General features: G+C 43.4%; 1 protein-coding gene across 2 annotated transcripts in view; it reads right to left on the bottom strand.

The window, feature by feature from the left end:
* Positions 1–15,555, bottom strand: part of ttc39a (tetratricopeptide repeat domain 39A) — a 123,606-nt gene that overhangs the window by 38,546 nt on the left and 69,505 nt on the right. For both annotated transcript variants that reach the window (XM_068037149.1, XM_068037150.1), the window contains 4 exons: positions 11,464–11,528; positions 8,591–8,690; positions 6,188–6,253; positions 3,103–3,211 (listed from right to left, as the gene is read on the bottom strand). In XM_068037149.1, coding sequence (XP_067893250.1) covers positions 3,103–3,211; positions 6,188–6,253; positions 8,591–8,690; positions 11,464–11,528 — 340 coding nt within the window. The remainder of the gene's footprint in view (positions 1–3,102; positions 3,212–6,187; positions 6,254–8,590; positions 8,691–11,463; positions 11,529–15,555) is intronic.

The following is a 15,555-nucleotide window of genomic DNA, read 5'->3' as shown; positions in this document are numbered from 1 at the left end:
TGTACCTGCTGAGCTGAGAAGAACGAGGACCTGGTGGAGAATCCAGGAGCCTCGTTCCCTCTCGTCTTGCCACTGTTGCACTGAGCTCATGGACAAGGTGATGGCATGCAGGTCTGCATGTATCTCTGTCATCCACTGAATGGTCTGCTGGACCTGGCCCTCCATGAGGCTTGCCAGTCTCTCCATGGAGGAAGCCATGTGCACAAACACCAGAGACCACGTGGGCGGCACAGTGGCGCAGTGGTTAGCACTGCAGCCTCACAGCTCCAGGGACCCGGGTTCGATTCCGGGTACTGTCTGTGTGGAGTTTGCAAGTTCTCCCTGTGTCTGCGTGGGTTTTCTCCGGGTGCTCCGGTTTCCTCCCACAAGCCAAAAGACTTGCAGGTTGATAGGTAAATTGGCCATTATAAATTGTCACTAGTATAGGTAGGTGGTAGGGAAATATAGGGACAGGTGGGGATGTTTGGTAGGAATATGGGATTAGTGTAGGATTAGTATAAATGGGTGGTTGATGTTCGGCACAGACTCGGTGGGCTGAAGGGCCTGTTTCAGTGCTGTATCTCTAATCTAATCTAATCTAAACATGGGAGCACTCATGGCCTGGATGGACTCCTCCATCGGCCACGTAAGGATGCGCACAGCCTCTGGAAGTTCTGTCAGATGTTCCCTCACCTCTTGTTACAGCTGCAGCACTTGCTGTTTTGTGGCCAACTCCATCTGCCAGGCGCCAGCATGGCCTGGCCTCCCACAATCTTCCAACTGTCAGTGGGCATGGCTGTCACAGCCTCCGTCAGCGGCTCGGGTGTGTCTTTGATATACTCATCAAGCTTGTGACCCTAAATCTAATCGTGAACACATACCCACCGATATGAGAGTATCTGCACTGGTGGAAGGTGTGGGGGAATGATGTGACACTAAACCCTCTGAGGATCCCTGGCTGGCCCCCAATCTCTCGAGCTCTTCATGCCTTGGCTTGACCCCGACCTGCACGAGAGGACACAAACATTTAAGGGTTAAGGGCTTCCCATTTCCTCATCCCAACTAAGCTTGCTGTGGAGCTCCAGGTAACCGGCAGTGAGTGATCACGGTATTCAGGTTTGTGGGGTAACCCCACGGCTGCTGACCTCTGCTGTAATCTCCGTCCAGGCTCTCTTGGTCAGGTGGGGACCTCACCTCCTCCCATCCTTGGGGAAGAGGACCTCAGTCTTGCCCTTGCAGCCTGCACCCGCTATCTTCCTTCCACCATTCTTGCTGTAGCGTTCCGGTCAGCTCCTTGATTTGTTGGAGACTGGGCAAGAACATGGCAGATGGCATATAATGTGGAAAAATGTGAAGTTATCCACTTTGGTAGGAAAAACAGAAAAGCAGAGTATTTCTTAAATAGTGAGAGATTGGGACGTGTCAATGTCCAAAGAGACCTGGGTGTCCTTGTTCATAAGTCACTGAAAGCTAACATGCAGAAGCATCAAGCAATTCGGAAGGCAAATGAGTACAGGAGTAAAGAAGTCTTGCTGCAATTGTATAGTACCTTGGTGAGACTGCACCTGGAATATTGTGTATAGTTTTGGTCTCCTTACCTAAGGAAAGATATACTTGCCATTGAGGGAGTGCAGTGAAGATTCACCAGACCTATTCCTGGGATGGTGGGATTGTCCTATGAGGAGAGACTGAGGAGTATTGAGACTGAGGAGGACTGAGGCCTGTATTCTCTGGAATTTAGAAGAATGAGAGGTGATCTCATTGAAGCATACAAAATTCTTACAAGACTCAACCAGGTTGATGCAGGAAGGATGTTTCCCCTGGCTGGGGGAGTTCTAGAACCAAGGGACACATCTCAGTATAAGAGATAGGCCATTTAGGATTGACATGAAGAGGAATTTCTTCAACTCAGAGGGTTGCATATATGTGGAATATGTGGAACCCCCAGAGGGTTGTGGGGGCTCAGTCATTGAGTATGTTCAAGACAGAGATCCACAGATTTCTAGATATTAAAGATATCAAGGGATATGGGGATAGTGTGGAAAAATGGCATTGAGGTAGAAAACAAGCCATGATTTAGTCAAATGGTGGAACAGGCTCAAGAGGCAAAATGGCCTTTTCCTCCTCCTATTTCCTATGTCAGGAGGGAGCAGCAACAACAGGAGGATGGTTGAGGCTGCAGTCAAGGGAAGGACTCCTTTGTTCAGGCAGCAAAGGACTCCTTTGTTCAGTGAATGCAGGACTGGCAGCCCTTTAAATATGGCGCCAGTACCTGCCGTGGCATCAGCTGAAGGCGATCTTGCCTCCAGACTTCCCGCCTTGGGCCCTGGATTGGTCGGCCCCCACGCCTCACGTTACTTAACTGGCCGGCCATGTTGAGATTACTGTAGCTGGCTGCTGAACGACCAAGCAGAAATGGCACCCAATTCCAGTGCCACCGCCATGACCTTCGCCTTTACCACAGAATTCAGCCCATAGCTGCTTGTGGGATCTTCAGTGTGTAAAATGGCATTTGCCTACAAAACAGTGACTCACTTTAAAAGCAATGAATTGTCTGTGAAGTGCTTTGGGATGTCCTGAGAATGTGAAAGATGCTACATTAATGCAAGTTTGTTCTTTATAGACACGATCCTCGTGCTCATATGAGTGAAATTTTAAGATTTTTGATGCAATACAAGACAAACCTACCCTGTTCAACATGTGGAGTACTTCCAATGGAAACCAAACAAACTGAATTTTCAACTTTCTTTTAAAAGAAAAGAAAGCTTAGTACTTTTACTCAAAATATCTCCCATTTTTATAGAAAAATATCTGACAATAACATCAATTTTCTGAGCTATGTCGAGATCCATAAATTTTGATATCCATTTGCTCATCAGCTGCTTTGTGGTGTCATCGTTCGAGATCAGCTCCATGCAGCTCAAAAGAAAAATTGTATTTTTCTATACAAAATAAACAGTTAACTATGACCAAAAAATATCCACTAGCTTTTGTTTCTCCTTTAATAAAAATTAGGTTATGTTGAAAAAAGGACACTATTAGCAAAACTGAAAATTTGTATTAATTTTTTAAAACCGGCAGTAGAACTGACATATAGGTAATTAAGATGTAAACAATACACACCTAATACAAAACTCATGAATGTGTGATAACACAGAAGCAGCATGGTACAAAGGACAGCCCGAAAGCTTTCAGTGGATGCTCCTTCCCGTAGTTGTTCCAGACCATATTCCTAAAGACACAAAATCTCATCATCAGAAGAGATTACATTCTCAGCGTACTATTGTACTAAATAAGTGAATTTTGTTAAAATGCTTAAAAGTCATTAGTTAAGATATTATTTCTGATGCAATACTTCTTACACATTTTACAGGATTTAAGGGTCATCCAGCCAATAATACTGAATTGAACAACAACAACTGACTACACATCAAATGCAATTCTTTGGCTGTAAAACAATTTTGGGATGTCCTGAGATTGTTAAAGGTGCTATTAAAATGCTTTTTTGAATGAGTCATCATTAATTGTCAAATACAAATCAGTATATATTGATGATCCTAACAATTTGAACAGCCTTAAATTTGATTTTTGAACAGGCACACAAAAATCAGATTGACACAACGTGATGTGCTCTGTTCGCAGCTTAAATGTGACAGTCTATTTAACTAAACAAGTGTCTTTACCAAGTAACTATCAAATGTCACAAGGACAATGCACCAATGAAACCTGGTTGAAGTTAATTTGTAAACTGTGATGCTTTTCAACTTTCCCATAAAATGTGGTGATTAAACAATGAGTCCTCAGAATTCACAGGACAAAATTGTAGAAAAGTATTTAAAAGATTAAAAGTGTCAGAGATATACATATAAGAAATGTTAGCAAATGATTGCTCACATTCAATCTCTAGAATAATCATTAAATGGAGAACCAGCTGACTACAAATAAATAAACTGAATTGACACTGATCTTGTGGCTTTCATTAAAATTATTTTGAGCTGAGCAAAGCAGAGTTTCTTGTGTAATATAACAGCCCTACTTGAATTTGTGTATATTAGTGTGAAAGTACATATCAATTCTAAACTCATCCTTGTATAATCAGCTTGGAATAACTATTGTTACCTGGCAGTGAACAAGATAACTTACATGCTTGGTTATATGTTTCAGAGTGATCTGCAGTTGCATGGGGCGGGTAGCATAAATGATTATGCACTCTCATATCACCGTTTCTACCTCGCCTCCAGTACTGGATGAGTAGAAATTTTCTCCAATTAAATATTAGGAAGACTGAAGCCATTGTGTTCAGTCTCCACTCCAAACTCCGTTCCCTAGCTACCAACTTCATTCCTTTCCCTGGCAACAGTCTGATATTAGATTAGATTAGATTAGAGATACAGCACTGAAACAGGCCCTTCGGCCCACCAAGTCTGTGCCGAACATCAACCACCCATCCATACTAATCCTACACTAATCCCATATTCCCAACAAACATCCACACCTGTCCCTATATTTCCCTACCACCTACCTATACTGGTGACAATTTATAATGGCCAATTTACCTGTCAACCTGCAAGTCTTTTGGCTTGTGGGAGGAAACCGGAGCACCCGGAGAAAACCCACGCAGACACAGGGAGAACTTGCAAACTCCACACAGGCAGTACCCGGAATCGAACCCGGGTCCCTGGAGCTGTGAGGCTGCGGTGCTAACACTGCGCCACTGTGCCGCCCTAAGCCAGTCTGTTCACAACCTTGGTATCACATTTGATCCCGAGATCAGCTTCTGACCTCATATTCGTGCCATCATTAAGACCACCTATTTCCACCTTTGTAACATCGCCCAACTTCGCCTGTCCCAGCTCATCTGCTGCTGAAACCCTCATTCATGCCTTTGTTACCTCTAGACTTGATTATTTCAATGCATTCCTGGCTGGTCTCCCACATTCTACCCTCCGCAAACTTGAGGTCATCCAAAACTCTGCTGCCTGTGTCTTAACTTGCACCAAGTCCCGTTCCCCTATCACCCCTGTGCCCGCTGACCCACAATGGCTCCAAGTCAAACAATATCTTGATTCTAAAATTCTCCCTGTTTTCAAATCCCTCCATGGCCCCACCCCCTCCCTATCTCTGTACTCCTCTAACTCTGGCCTCTTGTGCAACCTTGATTTTAATCACTTCACCATTAGTGGACACACCCCAAGCTCTGGAATACCCTCCCTACACATCTCTGCCTCTACACCTCACTTTCCTCCTTTAAGGCACTCCTTAAAACCAGGCTTTCACTCATCTGACCTAGTTTCATACTTTGTTTTATAATGCTTCTGTGAAGCGCCTTGGGATGTTTTATTATGTTAAAAGGTGCTATATAAATACAAGTTGTTGTTGCTAATCAAAACTATGAACAAAACAACTGATAAAATGTCTTTTTATATCATGATCACTTACATTTTTCAGTTTATCAGTTTATAAGTCAGAGAAAAATACTTTATTCTCTGGCACAAGATGTCAGAATTGGAGGGCTAAATGGTGAGGACCAATGGGTGAATCAAGTTTCCAATAATCAAATTCATGCACCAGCAACCGAAGGCAGTATTATCGGAAAGAAAATGGATGAGAATGAAAATGGATGGGTGAGATTCTAAGAAGATGGGTAAGTGGGATTGATCACAAACAAAAAAGAGGATATGGTTGTTGAACCAAATGACCTATACCTCTATCTAGAAATTCTTAGGATTTTAACATTATATTTGAACTTGTACACACAAGGGTCAAATTTCTATTAATGGAACTAGCTGAAAAAGAATTCCACTGGCAAGAGAAATACTTTGTCAAGCTTCATTGCTGGCATTGTGTAATGGCTCCTTTGATTCATAGAATGTAGAGCATAAAAAAGTCTGGCTTACACTGCAGAAACTTTTGTGATGATGGTCCAATCATAAACTTGCAGAGGACTAGCAGCTTGACACATCTCTGAATATGCAGACATTGATTTGGAGCAGCCACTCTTATCAAATCTACTGATAGTACTGTCTAATGCAGTGTACAAGTCCAAAAGCAAGAGATGGTTTTCTCAGCAGTCTGCCAAAAAGAGCTACAATATTCAATTACTGGACATAAGTTACAAGTACTGAACCTGGAAAAGCAATGTTACTATGCAAGGTGGAAAAGATCATTTCTCCCTTGAGATTTCAACTTTTGAGTATTTTATTCTTACCTTGTTTCCAGAAAATCCAACAAATTCTAAAAGTCGGAGAATCCTCGATGGTAAAAGGGATATAGTCTAAAAAAATTAAGGAAAAAATATTTAGAAACTTTTATGTTCACCAATTCACATTCAGCTTTCACCCAAAATATTAAAAGAAATAAGATGAAGTCAAAGACCGACAAAAATCTATACTTATATGTTCCAATTTTGTAGGTTTGGTAAAAATGAGCCTTTATTGACCCATGGTGCATGCTCAGGTGGGCAACACCAAGTTTTACAACAGGAATCCTCCTCCCCACTTTGAATTGGCAACATATGAAAAGCTTATCCAGAAAGCTTGCCTTTTAGCATTATTGACTGAGGAGCAGAAAAAAATCTCGAGGCAGGAGCTCTTAAGGACTACAGCTCTTCATTACAGAGCGGGTGGCGGACATTACACAAACAGATTGATTGCTCACAATAGCACAACGGAGTCTGTTTGTTGATGAAGAGTTCTGGGTCATGCTACAAGAGGCATACCAAAGTGGCAAACCTATCTAGAGTTGGAGGCCAGTCTCTAGTCAAGCCCAGGTGCAAACTCCTTTGAAGGAGATTGCCAGATGTGTCAATCCCATCACCCAGGTAGCTCATACCTGACCACAAATAAGTTAAAAATTTGCTATCAGGAGGAAGGGAAAAGTAAGTATGCTCCTCATTTTTGGCACACATTTCTTAGAGACCAATCAAGCATGGCACAATCCTAAGTTGGGAACTGTGGCACCCTCCAGGAGGTAACATATCCAGCGCTGTACACAACCAATATTCCTTTACGTACACACTTTCATGGTGCCTAACCCATTTTCTTGCAGCTGGAAATAGTGGCTATGAATATCAAACAAATGCTCAGCCTTCCAATCCAAGCCATTCCACTACTATGTGTTGTCAGCAGCCTGAGTATCCTTATCGACCTCCCCAGATGGGTTCTTCTCCTCCCGTTAACGTGGATACCATGGATTAATAACAAGGAAGGCAGCATGGCTGCTTCTTGGATTAAGCACATTGATGCACATGAAGAACTTGCACTTATATGGCACATTACATGATCTCAGAATGTCCCAAAGTACTTTACAGCCAATGAAGTACTTTTGAAATAAAAACAAGAAATGCTGGAAATACTCAGCAGGTCTGGCAGCATCTGTGGAAAGAGAAACACAGTTCATGTATCAGACTGATGATCTTCCATTAGAGCTATGAAAGGTCATCGACCTGAACCGTTGGGCAGGATTTTCCTACAGTTGGGGCAGGAAACAGAAGTCGGGACTGTTTCTGGGTCCCGAACACGCCGCCGGGGTTGGGGGGGTGGGGGTGGGGTCATCGCCCCACTTTACACGGGGACGCCCCCTTAATTGACCCGAAGACAGGGTGGGAACGGCGGTGCCACTGCTCAAGTGTAGGCCTGATTTAAGCTCATCACGGTAGCCATTACTGTGGTTGCCATTTTAATGCTTTGACTTCAGCTTGGAAGATCATAGAATTATACAATGTCTCAGGAGAGCCAGAGGCCTAGCATCAGGGGCAGGGAAGCCCGTCGATATGCTGATACGGACCTGGGCATCCTCCTCATAAGGAAGAGAAAGGAGGTCCTCTTCCCAGAGAGTGGCAGGAAAAGGCCACCCACCCACAATAAGCTGGCCTGGATGGAGTCAGCTGACAGAGTCAGCAGAAGGAGTGTGGTAAAGTTGAGAAGTTGTATCCAATGTCAGAAGAGGTTTGTGCACTTAAAGTAATAGCAGATTTCTGTTTCACCTAAAAGTTAGTTTAAAGAAGAAAAACATTTGGAGCAACAACTTTATTAAGAATTTGTTTTTCAATCAAACTCATTTAATTATTTTGTCCAATGACGTGATCTCATCAGACTTTAATTCAGTAAAGAATACCTGCCTGCTTCAGACTTTGATTTGGAGTGGACATTGTTGTGGACTTACAACACAGCAAAGCCTCTGATCTCAGCCAGATCTGATTAGAATCTAGGTACTTCTCCATAGGATGTTAAGAGAAAAATCTGAGTGATCGCAGGATGAAATTGGTTTTAGCCAGTAGCGCTAAAAGGTCAATGGGAAAGAAAATTGGGTGTTGTGTACAATGGGTCGTCCATTCACTATGAGTCTATATCACGCTACTGACAAAGACCAATTTCACCCTGGTCGCCTCGAGCTCTAGGTTGATCTTTCACTTCTCACAGTAGTTGATTACAATTGCACCACTAACAGAGACTTCAATAGAGAGTAATTCATAGCATGGAGGCAAGGGGAGGAGAGCTGGAAAACAAGGAGAGGGGAAAACAACTGCATAACTTACATGAGATTGGGGGGGGGGGGGGGGGGAAGAAAAGGTGAATCAATTAACAGTATTAAAGCATTTGTTTGGACTCACTAGGTTAAAAGCCCCAATTCCGAGTTGAACACCTCCTTCAAAATGGCTGTGGCTCTCTCCTTTGGTGTAGTTGGATGACTGCACAATATTAAGCAGTTCCCTTTCCGTGATAAAGCAAAGGGATTAGAGTGCAAGAGTTGAAGAAGCCAATAGCAAATTAACATTAAGACAGAAAACAACACAATAATCAAATTCTTCTCACTGCTAATTACTTATCCTTAAAATGTATACCTGACCTCAATTTTTTCAGACTTAATGTTGTAATTATTTGCATTGACAAGGCTCATCATTGGAGCTCCATCAACATTCATTTCATGGATCTAGTATTGAGTGCATGTGTTGGCTTGATGTCAGCCTGGAGATTCCCTGCAACAAGCCCTCCCAACAAAACAGAGGATGTTTGCTTGTTTAATGGAGATGGTTACATTTCAAGATTAGGAAAGATTTCATATTCATTTATATTATGTCGCCGAGAAATTAAACTCAGACCAAAAGGAGTTCACTACCAGAAACTCTCTCACTGTCTGGTATGTTTAATAAGTCCATTAACTGGAGTATTAGATAAATAAATGAGCAGAGTTGCATAGACTCAATACCATGCAAGTTTGAGACAACAGAGGAGGTTGTTAGCACATTTTACAGTGGCTCAAGCTGATAATTTTGGATTGGTTTTATATGAAAGTTTTTCAGCAGAGACTTTTCATGAAAGCCAAAATGCTGAGTTTACCTGTCCAACTTAATAATAAGATTAATGGTTAATGGAAAGGTGGGACATGCTAAATGAAGACCAAGCAATTCTTCACAAGAGAGGGAGAAAGGATAGGTCAATACCAGGCTGCTATTGCATGGCTCTTGGTGACCTGATAAAGTCCAGCATTATCAGAGGTAGGGGAGCAGAATTCCTTCTTCTGTGCAGGAGTCACATTTAATAGGATGCCTGGGCTGTCATCACTCCAGTACATCCTCCATACAAGCTGCTTAAAATGGAAGTTTGCAAGGCCCCACTGAAGGAGACTTTAAATGTGGACAATTACCTAGGTACTGGTGTAGCTTCTCAAACCTGCTTCACCAGTCAATTATCATGGCTGACCTATACATGAACTCCATTTACCCACCTTAGCTCCATATCCCTTGATCCCTATCAAAAATCTATTGATCTGAGTCTTGAAAGCTCCAATTGACCTGGCACCACAGCCTTTTAGGGGAGCAAATTCCAGATTTCTACTACCCTTTGTATGAAAAAGTGTTTCCTGATTGCCCTCCTAAATGGCCTGGGTCTAACTTTAATGTGCCCTCATTCTTGATTCAAAATAAATATCTCAAAAGATGATCTAAAGCAAGACAGGAACTATGACAGTAATTACCAATCACACAGCGACCTTCCCCTTTAATCAGTTAACATAGAACAGTACAGCACAGTACAGGCCCTTCGGCCCACGATTCTTTCTTGAACAAGGGAACAATATTTACCACCCTCCAATCATCCGGTACTACTCCAGTGGACAGTGAAGACGCAAAGATCATCGCCAAAGGAGCAGCAATCTCTTCCCTCGCTTCCCGTAATAACCTTGGGTATGTCCCGTCTGGCCCCGGGGACTTATCTGTCCTCATATCATTCAAAATTTCCAGCACATCCTCCCTCTTAACCTCAACCTGTTGGAGCATATCAGCCTGTTCCACGCTGTCCTCACAAACGACCAGGTCCCTCTCACTAGTGAATACTGAAGCAAAGTATTCATTAAGGACCTCCCCTACCTCCTCAGACTCCAGGCGCAAGTTCCCTCCACTATCCCTGAATGGCCCTACCCTCACTCTGGCCATCCTCTTGTTCCTCACATAAGTGTAGAACGCCTTGGGATTTTCCTTAATCCTACCCGCCAAGACTTTTTCATGTCCCCTTCTAGCTCTCCTAAGTCCATTCTTCAGTTCCTTCCTGGCTACCTTGTAACCCTCTAGAGCCCTGTCTGATCCTTGCTTCCTCAACCTTAAGTAAGCTTCCTTCTTCCTCTTGACTAGCTGTTCCACATCTCTTGTCATCCAAGGTTCCTTCACCCTTCCATCCCTTCCCCGCCTCATCGGGACAAACCTATCCAGCAGTCGCAGCAAGTGCTCCCTAAACAACCTCCACATTTCTGTCGTGCATTTCCCTGAGAACATCGGTTTCCAATTTATGCTCCCCAGTTCCTGCCTAATAGCATTGTAATTCCCCCTCCCCCAATTAAATATTTTCCCATCCCGTCTGTTCCTGTCCCTCTCCATGACTATAGTAAAGGTCAGGGAGTTGTGATCAGTATCACCGAAATGCTCTCCCACCTGGCCTGGTTCGTTGCCAAGCACCAAATCCAACATAGTCTCCCCTCTAGTCGGCCTATCTACATATTGAGTCAGGAAACCTTCCTGGACACACCTGACAAAAACTGCTCCATCCAAACTATTTGCACTAAGGAGGTTTCAATCAATATTAGGGAAGTTGAAGTCACCCATGAAAACAACCCTGTTACTTCTGCACCTTTCCAAAATCTGCCTCCCAATTTGTTCCTCCGTGTCTCTGTTGCTATTGGCGGGTCTATAGAAAACTCCCAACAAAGTGACTGCTCCTTTCCTGTTTCTGACTTCCACCCATACTGACTCAGTAGACAAACCCTCCTCGACGACCTCCCTTTCTGCAGCTGTGACACTATCCCTGATTAGCAATGCCACTCCCCCACCTCTTTTACCTCCCTCCCTATTCCTGTTGAAACATCTAAACCCCGGAACATCCAACATCCAATCCTGCCCCTGTGATATCCACGTTCTATTAGTTATTCTTACAAAGTGTAAAAAGCACACCAACAATTAACAGCTATTATATCCCACAGCCCAGTCCAACTTACTTGTACGTCAGGTAACTATTTCTTATTTTGATGCTGCCTTTGATAAAGCTAATCATGTTCTCATCCTGTAATGAAAATATTAATTGAAGTGAATTTAAAGTACATGATTTGTTTGCCAAGAAAGACTACTGATGCAGTTCGGTTTCTTATTCTAGAAAATGAAAATACCTTTTTTCTTTTTCTTTGGACAGTGGGAGATGCCATGTATTGAGGTAATTACAGTCAGCAGGGGTATTAGAAACTTTAAGAAGGGTATTTCTAGCAATATTATAAAGCTTACTGATGGTATAAAATGACAAGAACAGGTGATTGCTGGCACTCCAAAGCTTCTGCACCACTTAAGTGCCTAATGAGTGGTAGGTTACTTTTAGAGAGAATTAGTGTAAGGTAATGGACATTGGAACAGCAAATAGGACAACATAGAAAAAGTTAAAAATGCCCAAAAGAGGGTAATTCAACCTGTCAGAATTTACCCCTTGAATGTTTTACCACTCCTAGCCGAACATCCAACTGCGTTTTAACATTTCTAAAGTCTCTATCTCTATTACATGATCAGAATAATTATTCCAGACATTTATCACCTTTGTTTGAAGATGGTGGTTCTGGTATCTATTCAAAGTAGATTTTTACTGGCTGAGACAAACAGCTGCTAACCCTATCATCCAGTGTTATTTTAAAATAATATTTAACTTACCTTATCTAAGCCACTTAATATTTCTCATAAATCAGCAAGGTTTTCCCTCAACTATATTTTACCTAAGATGTGAAAACCGAGCTTTTTCACCTTTTCCTGTAGTTCAGTCCTTTATAATTGGAATAATTCTTACTTTACTTCTCTGTACGCTCTCCAATGTTTGCATTTCTCTTTTGTGGTGTTACATTTTTTAAAGGGTGGGACAAGGTGGAGAAAAGAAAACATTTGCCAGACATTCATAGAACATAGAACAGCACAGTACAGGCCCTTCGGCCCACGATGTTGTGCTGAACCTTTAACCTACTCTAAGATCAAACTACCTACATACCCTTCATTCTACTATCATCCATGTATCTATCCAAGAGTCGCTTAAATGTCCCTAATGTATCTGCTTCTACCACCACTGCTGGCAGTGCATTCCACGCACCCACCACTCTCTGTGTAAAGAACCTACTTCTGACATCTCCCCTAAACCTTCCTCCAATCACCTTAAAATTATGCCCCCTGGTGATAGCCCTTTCCACCCTGGGGAAAAGTCTCTGGCTATCCACTCTATCTATGCCTCTCATCATCTCGTACACCTCTATCAATCACACCTCATCCTTCTTCGTTCCAATGAGAAAAGCCCTAGCTCCCTCAACCTTTCTTCATAAGTCATGCCCTCCAGTCCAGGCAGCATCCTGGGAAATCTCCTCTGCACCCTCTCTAAAGCTTCCACATCCTTCCTATAATGAGGCGACCAGAACTGAACACAATATTCCAAGTGTGGCCTAACCAGGGCTTTATAGAGCTGCAGCATAACCTCGCGGCTCTTAAACTCAATCCCCCTGTTAATGAAAGCCAACACCCCATACGCCTTCTTAACAACCCTATCAACTTGAGTGGCAACTTTGAGGGATCCCTCTGTTCCTCCACACTGCCAAGAATCCTGTCTTTAAGCCTGTATTCTGCATTCAAATTCGACCTTCCAAAATGAATCACTTCACACTTTTCCAGGTTGAACTCCATCTGCCACTTCTCAGCCCAGCTCTGCATCCTGTCAATGTCCCGTTGCAACCTACAACAGCCCTCCACGCTATCCACAACTCCAGCAACCTTTGAGTCATCAGCAAACTTACTAACCCAGCCTTCCACTTCCTCATCCAAGTCATTTGTAAAAATCACAAAGAGCAGAGGTCCCAGAACAGATCCCTACGGAACACCACTGGTTACCGAGCTCCAGGCTGAATACTTTCCATCTACTACCACCCTCTGTCTTCTATGGGCCAGCCAATTTTGTATCCAGACAGCCAAATTTCCCTGTATCCCATGCCTCCTTACTTTCTGAATGAGCCTACCATGGGGAACCTTATCAAACGCCTTGCTAAAATCCATATACACCACATCCTTCATTAATGCTCTTCCTTCATCAATGTGTTTTGTCACATCCTCAAAGAATTCAATAAGGCTTGTGAGGCATGACCTGCCCCTCACAAAGCCATGCTGACTATCTCTAACCAAACTATGCTTTTCCAAATAATCATAAATCCTGTCTCTCAGAATCCTCTCCAATAATTTGCCCACCACCGACGTAAGACTGACTGGGCTGTAATTCCCAGGGTTATCCCTATTCCCTTTCTTGAACAAGGGAATAACATTTGCCACCCTCCAATCATCTGGTACTACTCCAGTGGACAGTGAGGACGCAAAGATCATCGCCAAAGGCGCGGCAATCTCTTCCCTCGCTTCCCGTAATAACCTTGGGTATGTCCCGTCTGGCCCCGGGGACTTATCTATCCTCATGTCTTTCAAAGTTTCCAGCACATCCTCCTTCTTATCAACCTGTTCGAGCAGATCAGCCTGTTTCACACTGTCCTCACAAACGATCAGGTCCCTCTCACTCGTGAATACTGAAGCAAAGTATTCATTAAGGACCTCCCCTACCTCCTCAGACTCCAGGCGCAAGTTCCCTCCACTATCCCTGAATGGCCCTACCCTCACTCTGGCCATCCTCTTGTTCCTCACATAAGTGTAGAACGCCTTGGGATTTTCCTTAATCCTACCCGCCAAGACTTTTTCATGTCCCCTTCTAGCTCTCCTAAGTCCATTCTTCAGTTCCTTCCTGGCTACCTTGTAACCCTCTAGAGCCCTGTCTGATCCTTGCTTCCTCAACCTTAAGTAAGCTTCCTTCTTCCTCTTGACTAGCTGTTCCACATCTCTTGTCATCCAAGGTTCCTTCACCCTTCCATCCCTTCCCCGCCTCAATCGGGACAAACCTATCCAGCAGTCGCAGCAAGTGCTCCCTAAACAACCTCTACATTTCTGTCGTGCATTTCCCTGAGAACATCTGTTCCTAATTTAAGCTCCCCAGTTCCTGCCTAATAGCATTGTAATTCCCCCTCCCCCAATTAAATATTTTCCCATCCCGTCTGCTCCTATCCCTCTCCATGACTATAGTAAAGTTCAGGGAGTTGTGATCACTATCACCGAAATGCTCTCCCACCGAGAGATCTGCCACCTGGCCTGGTTCGTTGCCAAGCACCAAATCCAACATAGCCTCCCCTCTAGTTGGCCTATCTACATATTGAGTCAGGAAACCTTCCTGGACACACCTGACAAAATCTGCTCCATCCAAACTATTTGCACTAAGGAGGTTTCAATCAATATTAGGGAAGTTGAAGTCACCCATGACAACAACCCTGTTACTTCTGCACCTTTCCAAAATCTGCCTCCCAATTTGTTCCTCCGTGTCTCTGTTGCTATTGGGGGGTCTATAGAAAACTCCCAATAAAGTGACTGCTCCTTTCCTGTTTCTGACTTCCACCCATACTGAATCAGTAGACAAACCCTCCTCGACGACCTCCCTTTCTGCAGCTGTGATACTATCCCTGATTAGCAATGCCACTCCCCCACCTCTTTTACCTCCCTCCTTATTCCTTTTGAAACATCTAAACCCCGGAACATCCAACATCCATTCCTGCCCCTGTGATATCCAAGTCTCCGTAATGGCCACAACATCGTAGCTCCAAGTACTGATCCATGCTCTAAGTTCATCACCTTTATTCCTGACACTTCTTGCATTAAAATAGACACACTTCAACCCATCATACTGGCTGCAACTTTGCCCTGTCAACTGTCTCACCTTCCTCACAGACTCTCTGCACTCTGTATATGCCTGTTCAACAGCTACCCCATCCACTGATCTGTAGCTCCGGTTCCCATCCCTCTGCTTTCACTGCTGCCAAATTAAGTAATATAAAAGCACAGAATTGGGCTAACTATGTCATAAACCGTATACACAATAAGGCACCTTTCTTGATGAAATGTACAGCCAAATTGGGCAAACGTCCCGATTTTTCTAATATATTTGATTCAGTTCATTTCAAGCAGTCCAAATTTTTAATTTTGGCTCAGCCCCA

This window comes from Heterodontus francisci, chromosome 8 (genome assembly GCF_036365525.1).
Source record: "Heterodontus francisci isolate sHetFra1 chromosome 8, sHetFra1.hap1, whole genome shotgun sequence".
Lineage (NCBI taxonomy): Eukaryota > Metazoa > Chordata > Chondrichthyes > Heterodontiformes > Heterodontidae > Heterodontus > Heterodontus francisci.
The sequence above is the reverse complement of the archived record's forward strand: the minus strand, read 5'-3'. Positions and strand labels throughout refer to the sequence as shown.